Raw genomic sequence first — 22,675 nt, 5'->3', positions numbered from 1 at the left:
CCCAGCCATCAGTCACAGCCTGTCCTGTTTTTTCACTGTTAATCAATCCCATATAGTGCATGGCAAATTTCCCAATGTGTGGACAAGGCATGTCCAGGGAGTCTTCTCCCACCTGGCCAAGGATGCAGAGCTCCTCACACACCCCAAAGCTTCCAGCCTGGAACTGTCATGCACTCACAGGGCTTTGCACAGAAAGCAGAACACTGCAGACCTGCATCTGTAGCAAATCCCAGCTTAAAACCCCATGGGAATTACAGCTGAATCTTCTCAGGGCCTGCTCCTGTCCCCACTCACTGATGGTGCCTCAGTGTCCCCATGGGCACAAAGGGACAAAAAGAGGCTTCCCGGGTTTGCGGTCTTAAATAATCCCCACTTGATAGAGTTCACCCCAGCAGATAAACACAGAGTGACACAGAGCAGGCCCAAAGAGAAGAGCTGGGCTCCCCCTCCAAGGCACAAACACCAATGTTTTGTGGCTCTTCCCCAGTTCCTGGGGCCCTTCCTCTCACCATGAGCATGGCTTGCTGGTTGATGAAGGCTTGCTGCTGTGCTGCCAACTGGCTGGGATCCACAGCTGGAACCATGGGCTGGGGCATCACCATGGCTGTGGAACACAACACACACACACCTTCAAAATCCTACAGGTGAACACTCCCCACAGAGCCTGAGCATCAGCCTGGAGTGTTCACTGAGCCTGACACTGAAATGCACAGGCTCCAGTGACAGCCCCGTCCCACCACTCCCCTCTGCAGTTACAGAAGCACTGCTGTTACCTGGCATAGGTGCAAGCCCAGCAGCCCCTGGCATCATGGGCATGGCTGCTGGCATCCCCACCATGGGCTGGTAAACTGGTGTTTGAGTCATTCCAGAGAAGCCTAGAGGCAAAAAACCAAGTCCACAAGTGCTTTGGAGAATCCCCAATGAGAATATCCTGAGCAACCTCAGAGAGCAGTTCTGGTGCTCTCCACATGCAGCAACCACAGCAGGACACAGCAAAACTCAGGTAGAAAAAGGAAAACTAAGAAAAATGTATGGCCTGACAGATTTTAAATAGCAGTATCCAGACTCCATTTCTGCTGCCTAGCTCAGGACACCACCATTCTTCATGATTAAGCTTATAAATAACTCCTGTCTGTGTGTGATTACAGAGGGTTTCTCTTGAGGACTGGGCAAAGATCTCTGGGCTGGGACAGTCACATCCATATCAGTCTCTCTGCAGTGGGTGGCAAGGCTGGATGAACAATGAGCCCTGGCCTCGATGGCATTGTGTGTCATGGGGAGGAGCTGTGGGGAGAAAGAAATTCCTCTGCTCTCAGCAGTCGAGTCTCATGTGGGGTCACAAACAAACCCCACTGAGTGCAAAGGCAGCAGAGCAAGGGGTGTGGGGGTCAGACTCAGCTGGGAGGAGCCAGCACACAGCACAAATCTACTGAATCATGATGTCCTCACCAGTGAGAATGGCCCTGGGATGCCATGGGGAGATCATCATATACCTCACCCATCTAAGAAGCCACATAAGTGACAAACTGGCCTCAGACCAGTGATCTGTAATAGGATTTGTCATGTCCCAAAGCCTCTCCAATAGGCAGAAGTAGTCCCCATCTCTGGAATGACTGAACTAGACATTCCCCACCTTTCTGAGACTGCTGGGTGTGTTCCTACTCATGCAGGTTTGTCAGTGCCATTAATATATTGGTGTTTGATTCCACCCTGCTGCAAATGCCAGTCTTAGCTCCACAGAAATGAGGAAAAGTAAAGAAACCAAACACACAAACCAGAACCTCTTCAGGGTTCAGACTTACTAACCCAAGGAATAGCTACAGATGATGGGAAGTTCTGTAAAGAAGTAATCAAAAATATTAAAACCACTTCCCATAAAGGCACCAACTGCTCTGTGAAAGCACGGGGTGAATAGAAGGTGAATATATGACTTAGACTTATTTGTCTAGGGAAAAAATGGCCTGGGTCAGAAACAAGCTACCTGCTGCCTTGACCCCAAGACCAGCTTGAAAGAGAAATTAAAAGCACAATAAATTAGTTCCCTTATCTAACAACTTCCCCAAAGCATCTCTCTCACCTGGGAGTGAGGAGTGCAGCCTGTGCTAAAGCCTAGTGCTCTGCATGAACCAGCTGAACATGCAATAAGGAGCATTTTAAGGGCTCCCTGACTTGTGCTCACTGAAGGTGACATGGTCCCAGGTGTTCCCAGCTGTCCTCATGCCCTCACAGACCTGTGGAAGGAAAGACTCCTCTCTGTGTGGGTCCAATCTTCCCACCTCCTTTCATGCGTTTGCTGAGACTCTCCCTGTTCTCCATATCCTGCATCAAAATAAACCCAAAACAGTTATCTGAGCTCAGAGGGACAGACTTCCCAGAGGGAAAGATATTCCAAGGCTTGTCTGAGCTGAGCAGGGGCAGTGAATGGGCAGGAAAAAGCTTGAAGGACTCACAGGGATAGGAGAGCTGCAGAGAAAAGGCAGGAGGGAACATTGGGGGACTTACAGATCCTCTGGAGGCCTGATGCAGCACAGGGCTGAAGAGATCATCCACATAGTGATCCAAGCCTACTGGGGTCCTCAGGTCATCTCTGAACCTTGGATCTGGGAGCAGAGAGAGGTCTGGTGACAAGGCAGGTAAGAAGCATTCCCCTGCCTCCAGCCCCTGTTAGTCCTGTTTCAGAGTGGAGCTCTGCACCAAGAACCAGCTGAGTCCCCCTGTGCCCTGATGCCCTGGCTGGGCCCTTCTGGCCCTTCCCAGTGTCAGTCCTGGGCTAAAGCTCACCTGGATGGAGACCAGTGAGTTCAGGAGGCAGGTTGGGTGGGGGGTAGGCAGGGGCCTGGATACCTGGAGCAGGAGGGATCCTGTTGGAGAGGAAAATGAGATGAGGACCAGAGTGCTGAGAGATGGGTGACACAGGGAGGAGGAGTAGGTTGCTCACGTGTCCAGGTCAGAGGGCTGGAGGGTGCCCCTGTCCCTTTCTGGGGTGATGGGGTACTCAGTGGAGGCCTGGGAGGAGCTGCTGAAGTTGCTGGTGTCCTCCATCTCTCCAATGAGGTCCAGCACAAAGTCACAGCCCAGCAGGTCCTGCCATGTGTTGCCAGTGAACATGGAGACAGTCCACCCTCGAGTCTTCTTGTCACAGCCCCTGGGGGAGGAAAAGTGTTCAGGCAGGCATGGGAAAGGGAGAGGAAGGAAAACATTACATTCAGTTTCTTCTTGCCTTGTCTATCCTGGCTTAAGTCCTTTAGATTTAGGCTGTGAATCAACTGTTAACTACCCATGGGCAGAAAAAAATAGAATCATTCAAGATTTGTCCTTTTCATTAATTTTTTTTTTTCTCTGAAGCTGCTCCCACAGATCACACCAGTGGTTCCTCTGTTCCTAAAGAAGCCCATTGTTTATGGTTGAGGGTTATGTTAAGGGTGAAGAAGGGAGCACAGGCTGGAGTGGGCAAGAAGGGAGTATTCTATATGTGATCATGTAAATCTCAGCCTGCAGATCAAACCCATCTGAACCTTAATGCTTGTGACAGCTCCTCACAGCCCCAGACCTTCTCCCATCCTCTGGCAGTACCTTGAACTCAGGATCCAGGCTGCATACTGCTCCCCAGTCATCCAGGACTCCACCTCAGCTGAGAACTTCTCCTCTGGCACAGAGAGAAAAGTCAGTGCCCAGAGCCTCCCTGGCAGGACCCCAAACAATCCCCACATTCCATGGGACACAGGCAGAGCCCAGCTGGAAAGTCTCACACTCCTGAGCAGGGCCACAGGAGGAATGAAAGCTCATGGAAGGCTCCACATGGACACAGTCACATCCAAAATATCTGTTTGATGGCACAGGTTGGCATTTCCAACCTGACAGGTGAAAACCCTTGCAGTGTCCTGGTTTGCTTGGGGATCACTCCACTCACAAGGAGCCAAAGTGGGGATGTTCTGTGTTCAGTTCACAGAGCTGCTGCTTGCTCAGGAGGCAGCTTCAGGTAATATTTGGGAAGGGAGAAGGGCAGAAAGTCCCTGTAACAAAATACTGCTGCATGGGCTGTGCTGTAATGGAGAGCAGCTCTGTAGAGATGCACAGCCTGAACAACCCTCTGTCAAGCAGGGCCCAAACCCAGGACAATCTCATCCCTCAGCCTGAGAAGCAGGTCCCACCAAGCCCAGACTTTGGAAGTTTTGGGTCTAAATTCAGATTCTTGTTTCCCCTGTGGTTGTACCAGCAGTGTTCTGATCTGCTTTACTTAGCTGAGGGAATTACTTCCCAAATGCTGATTTCTGCACTGGAAAAGTCCTTAGAGACTAAAAGACAGCAGGAGGATGGAAGACTGAGTTACCATTAAAGGCATGAACATCCAGCACCATCTTCCCTCTCCTCTGGTTTGCTGTCCACTCCAGCTGGGTGGGAGGGTAAGCCCTGCTGGGCGCAGGCTCTGTCTCTGTGCCCTCAGCTGCTGTCAGGATCTTGCGCTGGCAGACAGCACTGTAACCCTCCATGCCATGGTCTGACACAAACCTAGGAGAGGACACTGCATGGAGCACTGCTCATCCCTCTTAACCCCTCTGTCAGCCTGCCTTGGGCTTTTCTCCTCTTACTTCAGCAGTGGCTTCTCCAGTGCTGGTGAGGGGCTGAAGCAGCTCAGCAGAGCTGCCATCAGGACCCAGCCCCGCTGGCTGAGCTCCGTGTCCGGGTTCCTCCAGGTCTGGGAAACCACCTGGCTGAAGATCTCATTGCGCAGAGCAGCATCACTCAGACCTCTCCCAGCAATGTAGTTGCCCAGCAGCACCTCCTGCCAGCCGTGGAGGTTCTTGTCACCAATGAACCGCAGAATCTGGATGCATCCATGGCAAGAGAGAGAGAACTGGAGCTGTAACCCTGTGTCCCAAACTGGGGTGTAAGGAGTTGTAGACACCAGGATGTTTGTGAGCCTGAGCAGCCAACACTCAGACTGGGGTCTGTCCCCAGGTTTTTGTGCACCACCAAAGTGCTGGGCAATTGGGGAGGCAACATCTATAGAGATTGGATTCTGACGAGAAGCCAGGGTGACTTCAGTCTCTTCTGAGATATGACTCAGAATTTGGTCCAGGGCAAAATATTTCCCCTTGGGCAGGGCTCAGACACACAAGAAAATTACCACAGGATACTTTCTACTGAGCCCACTGAGTGTTTGAAAGCAGTTAATATTATACCAAGTACTATGGGATGTGATGTCTCAACACACTCACTGATGAAATGATTCAGCTTCTTGGCTATGCATATTGACATCTTCAGTGATTCTTTAGTTTGTATTTCTCACCCTTAGGTACAGAATGACTTCTTTCATCCTCTACACTTCAATGTGTCACAAATTAATTAATTTTTTTCTAATGGACAGCTTTGGAAAGAACATTTAAGAGTAAGAACACTTTTGGTACCAAGCCTCAGTGTCAGAGATTCGCTGAGAAAAACAGGGGACGGTGATTGTTTAGTTCTCATGAAATCCTTTGTAGCAAATCCCTACTTCATTAGCAAGACAGAAAACTGCCTTTGATCTTTAGAAAAATAACAGTATTCTCCTTAAACACAATCCTATTCACAAGATTTTATTGAAGCTTATGCTCTTCTATAATTGGGATCACGAGGACAAAATAAGACTGGTTTTAGGTATTAATTTTCTTAATGGGCTTATTTTAATTCTATGTAATTCCCAAAAAGATTATCAGATTTATTTAGAGAGTATCTGGAGTTTCATTCTATTTTCGACCATTTTAAAGAAGAAATGTAAAGGAATATACATTTCCCATCCACAGAGATGAAATAGCACCATCCCCTCCACACAAACACTACAGAGTGAGGGTGTGGTTCCAGGTGTACTTTTCCTGATGACAAAGTCCCTGCCCTTTTCCAGCCTTTAAGCAACAGTTCACTGTCCCCTGTTGGGTTCTGACACATCTGTGAGCCCGAGGTGCAATCGAGATGTTTGCTATAAACCACATCATGGAAAAAGATCTGGGTTAAACAAAACCCTTTTTATGACTGATAGATGAGTAAGTGGTTGAGAAGACAGACTTATCATTGCTACTGAGTCTGGAATACTGGGATATTTAAGTTATTTCCTGTATGTCCTGCCAAATTCTGAGGCTCCATCACCAGGCAATTCACTTTGATCCCAACAGTCTCTGGCTGTGCCTCCCCAAAAACACAGCAACACTAAGGGGCTCTATGTGATCTCTGTCAGGCTGCTCCAGGACCTAGAAGGAGCAATTAATTCTGCTTTTCCAGCCCTCCATGTATTGTAAAAACAGTATCCACCACCAGCAACTTGTTGTATAAAGGCATCAAAACGTTATCTGTGCCCACTTGTTCTTCAGCAAGGTCAGGAATGACGTCTCTTACCAGTTTGTTTATCTCAAGTGCACTCTCCTGGTGTTCAGCATCCAGGTGGGTTAAGGGGTGCTGCAGAGGCTGACCAGGGGCAGGGAAATCTGGCTTCTACAAAGAAACAAAAAAGGATAGAAATATTTCCTCCTGGTGTTGCTAAAACCAGTGTGTCTGCCCAGAGGAGAGGCAGTGCAGAGAGATAAAAGAAGTTCCCACCTGAAAGTGTGATTTGATGAAGGAGGAGAAAGGATAGCTGTTGATGTTGGCTGGGAGGGAAAGGTCATCCTTGACCTTGACTTCTGGGGGCTGTGTCTCAGTTATCTGGTTGGCCTGTGCTTGCTGTCGACCTGCAAGGGAAGGAGGGAAGGAGGGAAGGAGGTCTGGTGTGGTGGCAGGACACAAACAATTCACACAGCAGCTCCTGCCTGACCTGAACCTCACCCTGCCCGAGCCCCTGAACCAGCCCCTGGCTCCAGGGACACCCAGCCCAGCCCAGCCTCAGCAGGCACAGCCTCACCTCCCTGAGACCACAAACACTCTCTTCAGAAGGGAGATTTTACAGCTCTGACCTTTCAGACTCTTCTCCCCAGGGAGCACCAGGAGATTCAAGTCTGCTCTGCAGCATTTACAGGCAGGAAATGCTGGGCCCATACAGAGATACTGCTGATAACTGCCCAGTCCACAAGGAAATGAGAGATCTTTGTAATGAGGGATTTATCATGGATAAGAGAAGAGCAAACATCACTAAATGAAGGGATTTCTCAATGCAGCACAGCTCCTGTGTGTGTATTCCTCTATCTCCAACCGTGTCCCCTGATGCTCTCCCATCCTCCCCATTTACATCCCATCAGCTTTTATTTCCAGCAGTTTCACTGTTCTCTCATCTCCTCTGGCTCACATTGCTCACTAGACCAGCTGATGGTCCCTGGAGGGCTGTGCCATGAAATGTGAGGTATTTGGGAACCCAGCACAGTCTGCTCCAATTCACAAGACTCTTCTGCCTGATTGTCTCCCTCCCTGTCCCCCACAGAAGGCCACAGGCACAGCTGGCTCTGAGTTTGACACCACACAGACAGAGAGAGGAAAATCCTGCCTCAACCTATTTGCAGCTTAAATATTCACACTGTACAACAGAGAGCCACAGAGGAAACACAACAGCTTGCAAAATTATTGCTGCTAGTGATTTGAAGAACAATTGGTGCATCCCTGAATTGATAAATCAGCCCATGATCAACTTGTTGCATCGTTACATCCTTAAGTTATTATTTTGTTGTATCCTTGGACTGATAAATTGTTATATCTCAAGTTATTATTTTTCCACGATCAAGTTGTTACCCTGTCTCTCTTTCCATTTTGCACTTCCTTCTGAGGAAGCAATTTTTAACGAAACCTAAAAACATTGCTTTGAAATTGTCAAAACTGTAATTTTCTTCTCCTTCAATTTCCTTAAAGATTTTAGAGTAGGTAAAAGATGGGTTTAAGATCTTCCACCCCAGATACTCATCTCTGCCAGAGACCTGGGTTCATTAAGCTCTTTGCTGTCCCATAACTTTGACTAAAGGGTTTTGCACCATCTCTGCCATCAGTTTTACCAAAAGAAGAACTGAAAATTTAACAAAGGTACTGATTTTCAAGCTGGTGTTCTGCTCCCTGGCCCAAGTTGCTTTTCCTCCCTACCACGTCAGGAAACAACATCCACGGTACCATTTGCCTTTCTCATGTTTACACTGCAAGGATAATGAATCAAATCAAGCCAGTGACAAGCAGCAGGAAGAACAAACACATGCATTGATATAAATAAGGAAATACTCAGTGAAACAGTGCGGGAAAAGGAGGGAAGGAGGAGGATTTCTCACCTTCAACAAAGTGCAGGAGGGCTGCGAGCTCTGCAGGGATCTCCAGCAGCCCCACATCCTGGAGAGGGAAACAAATCAGTCACTGGCTGCCAGCAGAGAAACCACATTAAAACCCTGAGCTGAGACTGGGTGAAACTGCCTTGGAAAAGCTGCCAGGACAGGGATGGAGCATCTGAGCCAGAGCAGTGAATTCTGCCTCCACAACATCCAGAACCATTGCAGGTAGGGAGGTATTGCATGAACACAGCTGAGTGACATGGGTCAGCAAAGGAGGGAAAGGGGAGAAATTCCTAAATAAAAAATCAACTGCCACAAGGGGAATGACAGGAAAGTTGGCTTTCTTTGACTCATCCCTCATTCCTGTCAAGTCTGGCATATTGCACTGTAGAGATTACACCTGAAGGGTGATGGCCATTTCCTCCTGCACTTCCCTGACATTTTTCTTTTGATTTTTTAATATCCAAAGTGCTACAGCATAAAATGAGACCTGATTCTGATCTTTGATATATGTTGGAGGTTCCTGAGAAAGCTCAGATCTCTACTTGGGTAATCCAGATGAGGATCTGGCCAATGAATCTTGATTTTTCACTGATTTGCACCTTTACACTGCTGCAGGGTGGGAAGCAAATAGGCCAATACAACACATTGTCTCAGCACCACTGCTTGTAGAGTCAGCTCAGGGCATTTCAGACTGAAATACTTAGATTAAGGCACTATAAAACCAAGCCAAAGTCACAAAACCAGAGCTTTTTGGGGTTTTTTGGTTTCTTGATTTTCAGGGATTTTTTTTAAGATCTACATAGTAAATCCTTGTGTCACCAGCACGTTATTTTGATATCTCTCCGCATTAAACTTAGATTCACAGCATTTTTGATCAGTTTGATTTTGCTCATGAGAAGATACTTGACTTCAAGTTTGGCTTTTCAATGGTGTATTCAGGAAACGGACTGTGAAATTCCACAGTTCTGGATCCACACCTGAGAAAGCAGGTGATACAAGAGCACCCACAGCTAATTATTCTCGTTACCGACAGAACTACTCAGAATTGTGGATAATATCAGTTCAGATTCATTTGATACAGACACTGCACCAAATGTGTGTCCAGTCTAGACACACAAATAATGGCATTAGTTAGAAGTGCTGATACAGGCTACATGTGTTATGGAGGCTTTAATACATTCCTTCCTCTACATCATCTTCTGTTTATGTCTTTATGCAGAAGTGTCTCATCCCCAGCCCTCACAATAGAAGATGATCACCAAGAATAATCTTCCCTCCGTCTCTGAAGACCAGGTCCAGTGCTGTGAACAAACACAGTGCTCCCACTCAGGACTGATTTACTCTGCCCAGAGTTTGGGAAACACTGAGCCAATGAGATATTTCTGTATTAGAAGGCCCTTTATACCATCTAACCTGCATTCTGTACTTTGTTCCACACACGTGTGTACCTGCTCCAGATATTCTGCTGTTCCCCAGCAAACCTGGGCTGAGGAGGCACAAGGGAGGGAGAACACCTGGAGAACCTGATTTTTTTGATCTCAGACCCTCCCAGACCATTTGACAACTCACCATTCCTTGGCTGGGACTATTCTGTGTCACCACAGGCCAGGGAGCTCCTCCTTTGTTTCCTTCCCTCTAACTCCTGCTGTTAGGAGATGAAAAGGGGATGGAGGGTGGGAAAATATTTGTATGGAGTCAATTCCAGCTATTCTGGGGGCAGATGCTGTGGGTGGGCAGGAGGTGGTGTCCTGCTCCAGCAGATAAAATGACAGAACAGCTCCTGAGCCTTCTTGGGACCCCAACAGGGTGTGCTGAGAAGGGGAAAGACCTGAGCTTTGCTGAAACACCTCCGGCCCTTCACGACACAATTCAACAGCAAGAGCCTCCAGCACTGCCCAGCATCCTGCCACACCTCCCCTTGCTGAGCATTTGATGTGGCTCAGGACAAAAGCACCCAGCAGCTGCCAGAAATATTCACCCATCTCCTTCAGCATCAAAGAACAGCCTGAACAGGGACAGATGGAGAGGAAACCCCTTAGAAAGGTGGGAGGGATACCAAAAGCTAAACTCCCTCACAGCTTTGTCCTTTCCCATCCAATCTGTTGTTCCCCAGGCTCATCACTCACCTCACTCCTACTTAGAGATGGGGAAGGAAGGTCTCTGACTCTGTCTCTGCCTCTCTCCTGCCTGTCAGTGCTGCAGAGCAGTGTGACTGCATGGGAGGTTATGAGGGCTGGGCTGAGAAAGACAGCAACAAGCTAAAGTCCAAAGGGCAGGGCTGTGGGGTGGGGGAAAGGAGGAACTTTGCAGCAGGTGAACTTTGAGACCTTTGCTGCTGCTACTACACGTACAGAGACCTCAGCAAACAAACACTGAAGGAACAGAAACAGATTCAAAAGAGCTGCATTGTTGTGGTTACCTGGGAGAAAGAGAATGTGAATCTTGTCCAAGTGGGAAGGGCAAGAAACAGAACAGAAACTCACATTGTGATGGACATGGCAGGGAGGAGGCACCTCTGCAGGTTTGTATCAACACCAGTGTCCTTGACCCTCTGCCCCACTGCGCCCTCAGCCATGCCAGGAGCTGTGCTGGGTCCATCCTTTGTAAAGCTGACAGCTATGAGAGGTTTGTTCCTACTCTAAGGATGAGTGGTCTGATTTCCTCTTTCCAATTTTATTTTAATAGTTTGTGCAGAGTACATTATACCCATTTGACAGAATTGTGTCTCTCTCCTCTACACCATTTTCCATCTCCTCAAAAACCTGCCATCCTGTTCTCACCCCAGCTGATTTCCAAGAGGCCAAGGGCTTGAGCAGCCTGAGGCAGCTCTAAGGGCTCAGGGGAGGATCATCGTGGACTGAAAAAATCTTGCATTTCAGTCACCATCAGAAATTGAACTGGGCACCAAAGAAAGCAAGATGAATGACTCCTTACAGCTTGAGCAGAACAGCAGCTCTGAAGACCACAGATGGAACTAGCTGTTGTCTCATGTAGGGCAGCCTGGAGTGATGCCTGGAGAGGCTGCCTAGAGCAGAGGTTAGACAGAGATAGAGAATAAAGTGGGTTTTTATTAAAGGCCTTCAATAGATTCACTTTGGGCAGTGCAAAGCCTTGCAGAGGCTACACCCAAGATGGACAATGGTCATGAGTTCTACAGACAGATATAAGTTTGGTTTATTTGCATATCAGGGGTTAATCCTCCAATTACAGCTTCAGGTAATGAAGTCACATTCTCCAGTTTGCTCCCCTCAATTCACTTTTGTTTATACTTTTAGGGGCCTGAGGCAGTGATTGTGGCCTTGGTTCTCAGGCCTGGAAGGATTGCTTTGTCTGACCAAAATGTGAAGAGATCTTACTAACACTCTATATGAAATTCAGAGTTATACCCTAATGCAGTAGAGGATCTGAAAAAATATAAAAGCTAAAACTTACAGCATCACTTCCACCCTGGTTCACACAGCCAGACCCATGAATCAGCTGTGTTTGCAATACCTCTGGCAATTCTGAATGTCATGTACAGAGAAAACGCTCCAGCCCCTGTGGTTCCTTCATTTGACTACATTTATGTCAGACAGAGGGTGAAGGACACCTCACTGGGTCACTCCCAACAAACCTTCCAAAGCCATCCCTGCCCTGGCCTCACCCAGTCCACAGCTCGCTCTGCTTAGGGCAGAAATAGACTCTCCTTGCTCTGAGAGCACTGTTGTTACCTGGCAGCGCTTCCTCCTCTGAATCAAAGGTCTAGAGATTAAAATCATGGTTTTAAATTGCACCAAAGTCTTCTTCAGCCTCCTGTAACGTTTCCTAGAGGATGAGAAAAGAAAAGAATTCTCTGATGAGGGATGCACCAGCCACACAAACACAAATGTGACAGGCCAGGAGCCCACATGAGGAGGGGCCTGTCCATCCCCTCCTGGCTGTCCTTTGGCTGGCCTGTGACCCCTGACCTGGCCTGGTAACCTCGGAAATGAGCCTGGATGAGTGTGGCCTTCTCCTGGAGGACACGGAGCCGCCGGTGGCGAAGGAGGCGTCGGAATTTCCTCTGCAGGGTGACGACAGCCCAGCTCTGCCTCTGGAGCCAGAGTCTCTCCAGCTGCTGCCTGGCCTCCTCCTTCAGGAACACCTGGGCAAAGGCAGCAGCTGCTGCAGAAGAAGCTGCAGCAGCAGCTTCTCCCAGAGCTGATCAATAATAAACACTGCTGGTTGATCCCTCTGTAGCCTTTAGGGTTCTTGCTAAGGAAACCGGGGAGGGCAGGGGGCACAGGTGCAGGGGACAGAGGTGGATGCATTTGTGGAGACAAGGAATCAGGGATTGATGGAGGTAGCAAAAGTAGAAGCCCAGGAATGCTGGGTAAAGAAAGGACTTGGCCATGCTACAAGAGCCTGGAGCTGGAGTCTGTTGTTAATCTGAAGTGCTAAAAATGCCTCTTTAGTGCTTGAGACAAGAGGCAAAGGTGAGAGGGGAGGGTGTGCAAGGCCCTCTCTCTTTGGGCAGAGGATGAGCTCCTCTCCATGCTCTGCCAGCCTGGGAATGGGTGGGTGGGGCAGTGCAGTCCAGATGGATTCTCTGCAGGCATCACCTTTGTCACTCCAATCTGATAGAGATCCGAGGGGTTCCCCACCACATGAGCCAGCACTGCTGCACAGCCTTCCCTCTGCTCCGAGCTGCTGGGGCTGCTCCCAGCCAGGAGCCCGTACCTGGGACAGGGGGAGGGACAAGGTGTGACAAAAAACAGGGTGTGGCCCTGATTTTTCAGCCTTCTGATGTTTTCACATTTCTACTGGAGTTTTCTCACTCTTGTAACAAAAACAAGACTGATATTTTGTAAATATGCATTCCTTCCCAGAGAGAAGGACAAATTGATAGACTTCTAAGTTGACCACTGGAGTCAGAGAGGTGTTACTCTCATCCCCCAATCCCTAAATGAATTCCAAACTCTATTTAAACCTCAAATCATAATAAACTTCCTCTTTCTCTTCTCAGCTTGACCGGTGAGTGCGGTTCTTTCGTGTCCTCCAGCAACAACAGGGTTGTACATGGAGCCTCCAGAGAACAAACCATCCAGGGCTGGGGGATCCCGAGCCAGGCCAGCCCTGTACCTGGCCAGGAAGCTCCGGAAGGACAGACGGACTGGGTACCCCTCCTTCTGAATGTGGATGGCCTGGAGGATCCCACAATGGCGCAGCTGACCCCGGACATATTCCACATCAAAGATATCGGGCAGCTGCAAAGGTAAAGCAGAGGAAGAAATTAAAAACAAGAAATAAAGAAAAATCAAAGAAAAGAGACTGAAGGCAGGGAGTTTTGGAAGAGTTCTCCTTCTCTTGTCCTGTCCTGGGATTGGATCTTGCCATGGAACCAAAATCTGTGGGCCATGGAACACAAAGCCCAAGGAATACTTTGGTGTCCAGCTGGCCCTGGCTTCTGCTCCTGGGGCACAGGATTAACCCACATGGCCACAGGGAAGGGTGGGACACAGAATGGGGGAAGTTAAGTCTCAAGCTATCAAATGAAACACAGTTTAATTCTCAGCTGTAAAAGGAGAGCTGTTGGAGAAGAATGAAGGAACTGATGGACTCCACAAGGAGCTCAGGTGCCACCCTACCTTCCTGGGGTTAGGAGAGATGCAGCGGATGAAGAAGGCATGGCTCCTGGAAAACAAGGAAGAACCTTGGATCACCCTCCTCTCTGTGCTCACCCTGGAAGACTTCACACTTCTGTGTGCCAACAGCATCTCTCACCCTCTCAGCTTGGCTGTGAGGTCCTGCAAAGACTGCTGGAATTTGGACACCAGTGTGGAGGGCTGAGCCCTGAGCCCCTTGCCCCCCAGCTCCCTTCGCTGACCATGGGCAGCTTTAGCCCTCTGGAAAATGTCAGATACCACCTGCAAAAACAAAGAAATTGCCAAAACTCACTGAACTATGTGGAAAGAAGAATCTCTTCTACCTGAAACTTAAGAGGCCCATTTTCCCTTGCCCCTGGCAGTGCCAGGAATGAAGCTGCACCCTTAGACAATCTGTGTGTTTTATATATAAACTGCACCAATTGCGGGCAAAGACAAGTTGCTCAATTCCCAAATAAATTTGGTAAAATAAAACTCGCGGCTTCTCCATGTTCTGACACCTGATCAGCAGCTTTCTGCTTCTCACATAAAGACAATGAGTGGATCATTGGGTGTCTGCAATAGAGATTTTCCTCCTGTACCTTGAGGCGGCTCTGGGAGAAGATTTCCAACACCTCTGGCCGCAGCTGGTCCCGGTTTTTATTGAGAAACTTGTGGACCTGCAGAGGCAAAGTCTGATTTAAGGCATCATTCAGACCACTCAGACAGCAAACACTCCTGTTACACATGCTGGGACTGGGGACAAGCAGCTGGAGAGGTGGAACAAAGGGAAAGCCCTGGAGAATGAAGCTGCTTCTTCCTGCTGCTACCAGGGTAGAGAGGACAATGACTTCTGCTTTGAGAAGGGATTGCTCCTTTTCTCTTTCCCATCATCCAGCAGGCTTTCACCTCTTTTATTTTATTTTATTTTTTTTTTTCCAGCAGCAAGAGCTTTCCTGCATTTCCAGGGCTCTGAGGCTGTTGTGTCACTGAGGCCAATTCCTATTTTGCTTCTGCCCAGAGGCAGCTTAGTTGGCTCTCTTAACAACAGTCTCTTCTCATCTGATAAACTGATGCTCTAGAGGGATGTGCAGTTACAAGGGGAGAGCTCTGATCACAGAGCTGGTCCATCAGGACACCCAGAGCTTGTCCCCAGGATGGTTTTTTCTGCCAGCTCACCTGGTAGGTGACAGGGCCAGCATAGTGCTGCACAGTGAACTCTGGCAAAGGCAGCTTGGGCTTGGTGTACCAAGGGCTGTTTCCATGGTGGTAATGACACTTCTGGAGGAAAGTGTGGTCTGTGGCCTGTAAAAGAGATTTCCTGATGCTGCAACACACTCAGTAGGCTGAAAAGTCACTGTTAAACTGAAGGTAAAAACATTTAATACCTGTGCAATCATTCTGGAAAACAGCCTCACCTTAACCATCCTTTGAAAGGGATCCCATGAGAGGCTGAGAACTCCTCACCTGAGTCAGGGATGTCTGGTCATCCAGGATGCACAGGATGCCGTGGGGCTTTACAGTCAGGAAATCCAGGCACGACTTGCTGCACATCTTGGAAATGGGAATCCAAGCTAATTGCTCCTGCCTGTATTCCTCCTGCATGTTAAAGGCCAAATCCAGCCGTGCAAACAAAGACAAATGGAGAGAATTAACAGAAGGATTTGGGTTGTTTATCAGGAAGTTAGTCTTTCACTGCTGTTAGGAACTTGCCTAGAATTGTCTGGTTTTTTTTTCATGAAATTTCTTCTAAAGCCACTAATGATTTTCCTGATTTAAGAGAGGAAGGCTGCTAAACTGAGTGATAAAGTGAACTGTAGAAGGCAACAAGTCTGATAAATACACTTTCATCCCCAGGACATAAGTGGTACAGAATATGCTACAAAGAGGCCAAACAGGATTTAAAAATACCCACTGAGGTCTGGGCTCTTTGCCTCTGTCCAACTCACCTATAAAACCTGGAAAAGGGAGCAAGGTGCTGACAAAAACTTATTCCCTTAATTTACAGTAGAAATAATAAAAGATATTAAATTTGGACTAGGATTCCATGGATATTGCTTAAGAGGACCATTCAGTTTTCTGTTCCCTGCTGAGGGATACTCTGAGGATGCCTCAGCTCAGCTCAGTCCATGTGTAATTCCTTAAGGTGGTGTGAATTCCACTGAGCTCCACTTACCTCCTCCTGGGCAATGACAGTCTGGCAGAAGAACCACTGCAGGTGCTCATTGGCAAAGTTGATGCAGAGCTGCTCTAAGCTGTTCACCCCCAGGTCCTGCAAAGACAAAAAGGGATCATCCCTTCCAAGGCTCAGGGAGCTGTGGCTCCCTGTGAATGTTGCACAGGCTGAGCTGGGCTGAGCTGCTGGTTGTGGCCAGTGTGAATGAACCCCAGCAGTTCAAACCATCTTCTCTCTGGTTTGCAAGCTCTAAGCCTGGCTTACTGACCAGGCTGAACAGCCAGAGCTGAGACAAGCTGTGAAGGAGCATAAAGAAGAAAAGATCTACTCTTGGATGCACAGCCCCAGCTCTGCATTCCATTGTTTTCAGCATTCATTGGGACAGACAGGATTTTACAGGAGCCCCAAGTAAAATACTCCAAAGCCTTGGTGAGCACATGCCCTCACTGCCCAGGCCATAGCAAAGGAACATGAAAAATAACCTCAAACCCATGGATGTCCACAATGCCCAGGGCACTGTCAGACTCCCAGGGAGCCAACCACTCATTGATCCTCAGCAGGAGCCACTCAAAGAGCAAGTAGTACAGAGCCTTGGCAATGGAGTCCCTGAGAGGGAGAGGGGAGAAGAACCAGTTACTGCACAGACAGCACCTCTGGGTGCATCTTACCCACACAGACATCAGCAGAAGTCACCTGGCATCAATGGCCCCTTCTACAGACAGAGGGGTGAAGATCCAATCATAAGCTGTAACCTGGATACATAAAGAGACAGAATTTACTCTTATTATCTCCCCAAACCACCTTTTTTCTTTTTTAATCCACAAGGAAGTCAGCCCAGTTATTTTTTGGATATTTTTTCCTATTTGGCTGAGAATTTACCCAGATATCAAAAGAAAAATTAAACCCAGGATTTTGCTTCCAGTCAACTGGCCAAAGCGATAAACCCAAAGCCACTCATGTCAGAAAAGAGCCCTCTTAGATGTGAGTTCTGCCATCTTTGTGGACCTGCCTTGAGGGGTTCAGCCCATCCCAACCATGTTATTCCTGCTGTTACCTCCCAGATTTTGAACCTTTCTAAGTTTAGGACACTGGGGGAGGACATTCTGTACCTCAGGAGGAATGAGAAATCACCAGAAAGGTACTCACAGTGACACGGTGGGTGACAGCTCTGTGCAGGAGTTCTGCTGAGACACACAACAGCTTGGCCACAATCTGGATCTCAGTGTCACTGGCAATGGCTGCGTGTTCAAGGGAGTCTTTCTAAATAATAAAATGTTCTTTATTATATATTACTAGATAGATAGAAAGATAGATAGATATGACTATATATTATAGACAGGAACAATGGGTGGCATACAAAGTCCCTCTTGTATTAATATTCTCCACAGCACTTCAGCTGCACAGAACTGGTCACAACACTGAGTTCATTTTGGCCCCTTAAAAAGCCACCTGTAATGACCTTTGATTGCCTCACATCTTCTGTCCCTGCCTAGACCAGCCTAGAGCCCAAAACTGAAAGGACAGGAAGGTCATTCTCAGTCAGGAATCACTTCCTCAGTCCCACCACATGGGACAGCAGCAATATTCAGCACAAATATCCCATTCCCAAGCTGTTGGGTTACTGTACCTCATAGGAGGTAAAGCAGATGTTGCCCAGCTGCAGAATGGCAGCCAGGACAGCCCAGGTGGAGCTCAGCTGGTCATCTGAGAGGCTGATTCCCTCCAGAGCTTGCACCAGGACCAGAAAATCCTGACTGTCCTCTTTCCCCAGGACATGACACGCTCTGCCCTGAGAGAAAATGGGACAGATAATCGTGATTAGCCCCTTGAGCCTCAGGCAGGGGTTATAAACCACCATCAGGAATCTTCAGAGAAGCAGTTCAATGTTTTAAGGACTGGAGGAATCTGAGGAGATGAAAGACACCACTGGTGGAAACTCAGCATTTGTTGAGGGGCCAATCTCTTTATCCCATGGAGTTTTGAGATTAAGATCTCTCTTACCCCACATGCCAAGTTTCTGTTGGAATTCCAGTAGAGCTCCCCAGGATCCCCCTCCCCTTGGGGAGGAACTGGAGAAGTGGCCCCTGAAGCGACTCCCAAGTCAACCATGGCAGAGCTGCCCCTGAAATGGCCCCAGATGGTTCTGTGCACCCGGGGAGCCCCAGGGTCACAGCCTGTCCCACCCCGGCCATGGAACATCCCTACAACATCAGTTCATCTCTCCTCAGCTTCTTCTGTTCTCTACCCCAAAGGTCACAGAAATCCTGGGTCAGGGGGTTCTGCAGAACCTGTTTGTGTCCAAGGTGTTCTTTGCCCACCTTTCCCAGCTCTCAGCAGATCTTGGTGAGACAAGGATGGGGGTCCAGGCAGCCCTTGGGCTTCTTCTTGCCAAGATAGATTTGGTCAGTCTCTGCTAACTCTTTTGTGTATAATCTGATCTTTTTCCTTCTCTGCAGCAGGCTGGGATATTCCTGTTAATTATCACCTTGATGACTTTGCTTTACAACGCTTTGCCAGCCAGGAACCATTAATCACCCATTAAGGGCTGAGCCTTTAATTGCCCTCCATCCTTGAGTCATTAATGGTACTTGTCCATTCCTGGCCTGAAGGGAGGTGAGAGAATCACTATCGAGGATTCCTTGGGACCGCAGCTGCTCTGAAAAATTTGAATTTGCCACCTGGGAGAGCTGACTCACGCTGAAATAGGAAAAAATCTCTTGCTATTGTTGTGACCTCCTTGATTATGGAAAATAATCTTAAAAATACTCAAACAAAACAAAATCAAACCCAAAAAAAAAAAAAAAAAAAAAAAAAAAAAAAAAAAAAAAAAGGTTCCAAGATTGTGTCTTGATAATATAAGTCTGACAAACAAATTCAATTTAAATAATTGCAATCAGCGGTATCTATCAGTGGTTTAAAATCTGCACGCATTGACTCAGTCAATAAAATACGTGTTTTGCAGAAGGCAGAAAGAAATCCTGCCTGCTTCTTGCAGTCCCACGGTAAATTGCAAATGTGAGGAAAGACAATGAGAAAAGGGGTTTTACACCACACGATGGAGCCACGAGTCTACATAAAGACTCCTCATTAAAGTCCATCCTTGCAGAGCAGAAGGGGCCTGAAAATTGAGAAAATTATCACAAAAGAGATGAAGATGTTGATTCTTAGGGCAGTATGAGAAGGAGCAGAGGTGACTTTAGCAGAGTCCTGAGGGTCCTTTGCAGGGGAGCAAAGTGCTTTGGTGCCTCTCTAACCAAACAGAAAGGATGCCTGGGCCATTTCTCTCTGCTGCAGAGCACCCTCAGCTCACTCACCTGGTTCAGGTAAAAGTAGGACTCTGCCTCCTGCAAGTACATCTCCTCTTTCTGCTCCACGGGCAGCCCTGCCAGCAGCTCATAAAAAACGTGGTAGTTCCTCTCACCATGGGCCTGATGGGACACATTCATGGAGTTGATCCATATCCAGCTCCAAATCCCTCCAGAACACACTCAGAGCAGGATACAGACTCTGGGACAAAATCAGCACCACTTCCTTTGAAAAGTTTCCAGGGTTTCCCACTGACACCTTGAGAACATTCCATCCATGAGAGATGGAATTTCACGCCTTTTCACACAGCTCCAATATTTGACCTTTTCCACACTCTAGACATTAAGAAAAACTAATTGAGGGAAGATTCAACTTTCAGTAATCCCCAATAAGTGGCTCAATTCAACCTGTTTGAGACAGAGAAGCCTCCTATTTTATTCAAATAAAAGAAGTGATCACCCTGTGCTACATGGAGGGGACCGCAGTTCTTGCTAGTAGAAGAAATGGAAAGCAACTCATACTAATTCCCACTCCTGTTATTCAACAGTAAATTTAAAATTAAATGTCAGTAAGGGAGAGAGGGGCCACTGGTCCTCACCTGAAACACCACACGAGATTTCTCCAGCAGGTACTGGGAGATGGATGTTCCCACCACAGTGCCACTGGGCAGAAGACAACAAATCCTGTCAGAAGCTGGGGACAGGTTTTCTGCAGATAAGAATGATCTTAGGGACATAATCTACATGAATGTCCAAAATTTTTTGACAAATTTGTGGGACTTTCAGAGGAAACCAAGCAAGCACAGAATAAGAAACAAAGTCCTAACATGGGTAGGAATAAAGGTGAATTCTCTTAAAGAGTCTGAAACAACCATCAGAGTTCCACAAAGTGTCTGTACCTGATCTGTGAGTGCAACTGGGGGTTTGATAAGTGACTAGAAGAGGAGCTGAACAGCAATGGGACAAAACTTCCTGCCTGTGTGAAATTATTCAGGATAGTGAGGATGAAGGCCAGCTGTGAGTAAATGCAGACAGACATTACAGTGAGCAAGACAATGGCACATGAAACCCACTGTAGATAAATGTGAAGTGATGGGTACAGAACCAGCTTCACATTTAAACAGTCAGGCTCCAATTTAACCATTGCTCCTCATGACTGAGACCTGAGGGGTTTGATTCCATGAAAGAATCAGTTCAGTGCTTGGCAACAGTCAGAAAAAAAAAAAAACCAAACAAAGCAACCAAACCCAGAAGTTAGAAATGAGGCAGGCTCAAAGCAGAAAGGTGTTTTTAACAGAACTGGTTAGACCTGTGGAACCTTTGTTGAAGACTGTTGCAGAGGCATCAAGTTTGTCTGAGTCCAAGAGGAAACTGGAAAACCTCAGGAGACTGAGGAAAACTCCTGAGCTGCTGCAAATATTGAAGAGCTCAAGGGGTTATGGGGAAAAGCATTTGGTCTTTGGGCTGTTCTTGCCTCAGGCAGTGCTTGAGGTCAGTGCTTAGGACACAGCAGGGTATCAGATTCTTGGTGTAAACCAGTTCAGCCATTCTTATGGTCTTAATTTAACATCTTGAGAACTAAGATCTGTTCTTTTGCAGAGGAAACACCAAAAAAAAAAAGTGAAATAGGGGTGTAAACTCACCCTCTGCCCTCCCCAATGATAACAAGGGTAAAGGGGAGAGAGGGTTATTGTGTGAACTCTCAGCCTTGCTCCACCTGGTCTCACCCAAACACCCCTCAGCAGCTGGAGGGACTCAGGAGATTCTTCAACTCACTGTCGCAGGTGGACGTTCAGCAGCTTTCCAAAACGGCTGGAGTTGTCATTGAGGATGGTTCTTGCATTTCCAAAACTCTCCAGGATGGGTAGGACATTGCAGGGCTGTAAAGGAAAGAGGGAAGGAACACTTCAGTAGCAATCACAGCTTTTTAAACTTGAAAGGGTTTATGTACCTGTCACTTTGAAAATATATTTTTTAAAAAAATGGGACTTCACTGATGTAATTCTCACATGGATTAAAAAAAAAAGTCTTTTTAAATGTAACCTGGTATCATTATCTCTAGCCAGGGTGAGTTGCTCTGTGAGCTCTTTATCCTCACTGCTATAATCTTTCACTTTATTTCTGCTCTGTGTTTGTTCAAATTCACCTCCCAGACTCTGCTAAAAGCTCTCCATGGCTACCAGTCCTCTGTTCAAACAGATACAGCACTTTTCTCAACATCAGATCTCCCAGGTATTAAAATACAGAACTACAAATACACCAGCTGTCCTCAAGTCCTTATGGGAGCTTCACCTTAGACCACAAACCCTCTCAAGTCCAGCCAAAGAAATAAAATCAGCCTCTCTCTCCTATCTTTGGCTCCTTCTCCCTGCCCAGCCCTTGGGGCTCCAGCCAAGCTCCCTTGCCTGTTACCTGTCTGATCCTGTGGCTGTCAGATCCCTGGTACAGCGTGGTCAGGTATTGCACAATGGCTTTGGCAGCTTCAGTTTTACCTGATCCACTGTGCCCACTGCAGGAGCAAGAGGTGGAGAGGTTGGCATCAAAACAGAGGTACCTGATCCAGGCACATCAGAGGCTCTGCTACAGAAAATCAGAGGGGTTGTGCTGATTTACAGCTGAAGATCCATCACTCATTGCTTGAAACACTGAGACAACCTGACAAAAAGGGCCCAAATAGGATTCCACTGGGGAATATCAGACTCCTTCTCCCCCACTCCTCTGAAATTAAGTCAAACTAAATTCAAACTGTATTTGCACAGAGTGAAATAAAAATCCACCTTATTCAGGCTCTCCACAGGCAGCCCTCACATAAGAGCCAGAAGGACCAACTTGAAGGCAGTGAAATACAAAAGTGGAACTTCTACATGGAGAAATTAAAACAACAAAGGCCTTCAGTCCCTACCTGATGAGGACACACTGCTCCTGCCCTGACGACTGGGACAGGGTGTAGGCCAGCTCTGCTATGGCAAAAATGTGTCTGCAGGGACAGAAACAAACCTCGTGAACTCACCCCACATTTCCACCAACCAAAGGGTTCCTCAGCAGGGATCTGCATTAAAGATGGGCCAGTGTCTTGATCAAAGAAATTTGATCTAAAAGCCACAGAATTGTTTGGGTTGGAGGGGACTTAAAGACCATCTCATTCCTCTGCCATGGACGGGGACAACTTCCACTGGACTTGATTTTTCCAAGCCCTGTCCAGCCTGGCCTTGGACACTTCCAGGGATGAACTTCAGCTTTCTGCCCAAGCAACTACAGCTTTGCCAAATTCACTTCCTGCGACATTCATCCTGCTCTACCAGAGAACTGGAGGAAAATACAATATTTTCTGGAGCACAAACAGAATGAGGTTTAAAGAGTTATTTGAAAAAGAAAAACATA

At 47.4% G+C, this 22,675-nt stretch overlaps 1 protein-coding gene across 1 annotated transcript in view; it reads right to left on the bottom strand.

Annotated features, from left to right (window-relative positions):
• MYO15B (myosin XVB) overlaps positions 1 to 22,675 on the bottom strand; it is a gene marked incomplete at its 5' end in the record, with an annotated part of 42,404 nt that overhangs the window by 14,639 nt on the left and 5,090 nt on the right. Inside the window, 32 exons of the mRNA XM_083874708.1 lie at positions 510 to 604; positions 774 to 875; positions 2,232 to 2,319; positions 2,503 to 2,600; positions 2,782 to 2,861; positions 2,939 to 3,145; positions 3,574 to 3,646; positions 4,331 to 4,509; positions 4,590 to 4,825; positions 6,370 to 6,465; positions 6,571 to 6,701; positions 8,211 to 8,268; positions 9,780 to 9,845; positions 11,921 to 12,014; positions 12,158 to 12,333; positions 12,791 to 12,908; positions 13,311 to 13,435; positions 13,817 to 13,862; positions 13,953 to 14,095; positions 14,416 to 14,493; positions 14,993 to 15,118; positions 15,281 to 15,412; positions 15,990 to 16,085; positions 16,472 to 16,595; positions 16,683 to 16,741; positions 17,136 to 17,249; positions 17,617 to 17,778; positions 19,304 to 19,417; positions 19,894 to 19,957; positions 21,071 to 21,174; positions 21,707 to 21,803; positions 22,197 to 22,271. Of these exons, the coding sequence (XP_083730834.1) occupies positions 510 to 604; positions 774 to 875; positions 2,232 to 2,319; positions 2,503 to 2,600; positions 2,782 to 2,861; positions 2,939 to 3,145; positions 3,574 to 3,646; positions 4,331 to 4,509; positions 4,590 to 4,825; positions 6,370 to 6,465; positions 6,571 to 6,701; positions 8,211 to 8,268; positions 9,780 to 9,845; positions 11,921 to 12,014; positions 12,158 to 12,333; positions 12,791 to 12,908; positions 13,311 to 13,435; positions 13,817 to 13,862; positions 13,953 to 14,095; positions 14,416 to 14,493; positions 14,993 to 15,118; positions 15,281 to 15,412; positions 15,990 to 16,085; positions 16,472 to 16,595; positions 16,683 to 16,741; positions 17,136 to 17,249; positions 17,617 to 17,778; positions 19,304 to 19,417; positions 19,894 to 19,957; positions 21,071 to 21,174; positions 21,707 to 21,803; positions 22,197 to 22,271 (3,556 nt within the window). The remainder of the gene's footprint in view (positions 1 to 509; positions 605 to 773; positions 876 to 2,231; positions 2,320 to 2,502; positions 2,601 to 2,781; positions 2,862 to 2,938; positions 3,146 to 3,573; positions 3,647 to 4,330; positions 4,510 to 4,589; positions 4,826 to 6,369; positions 6,466 to 6,570; positions 6,702 to 8,210; positions 8,269 to 9,779; positions 9,846 to 11,920; positions 12,015 to 12,157; positions 12,334 to 12,790; positions 12,909 to 13,310; positions 13,436 to 13,816; positions 13,863 to 13,952; positions 14,096 to 14,415; positions 14,494 to 14,992; positions 15,119 to 15,280; positions 15,413 to 15,989; positions 16,086 to 16,471; positions 16,596 to 16,682; positions 16,742 to 17,135; positions 17,250 to 17,616; positions 17,779 to 19,303; positions 19,418 to 19,893; positions 19,958 to 21,070; positions 21,175 to 21,706; positions 21,804 to 22,196; positions 22,272 to 22,675) is intronic.

The sequence above is a fragment of the Zosterops lateralis genome (assembly GCF_965231275.1).
Source record: "Zosterops lateralis genome assembly, chromosome: 18".
Taxonomy (NCBI): Eukaryota; Metazoa; Chordata; class Aves; order Passeriformes; family Zosteropidae; genus Zosterops; species Zosterops lateralis.
Note: the sequence above shows the minus strand (reverse complement) of the source record. Positions and strands in the feature narration are given on the sequence as shown.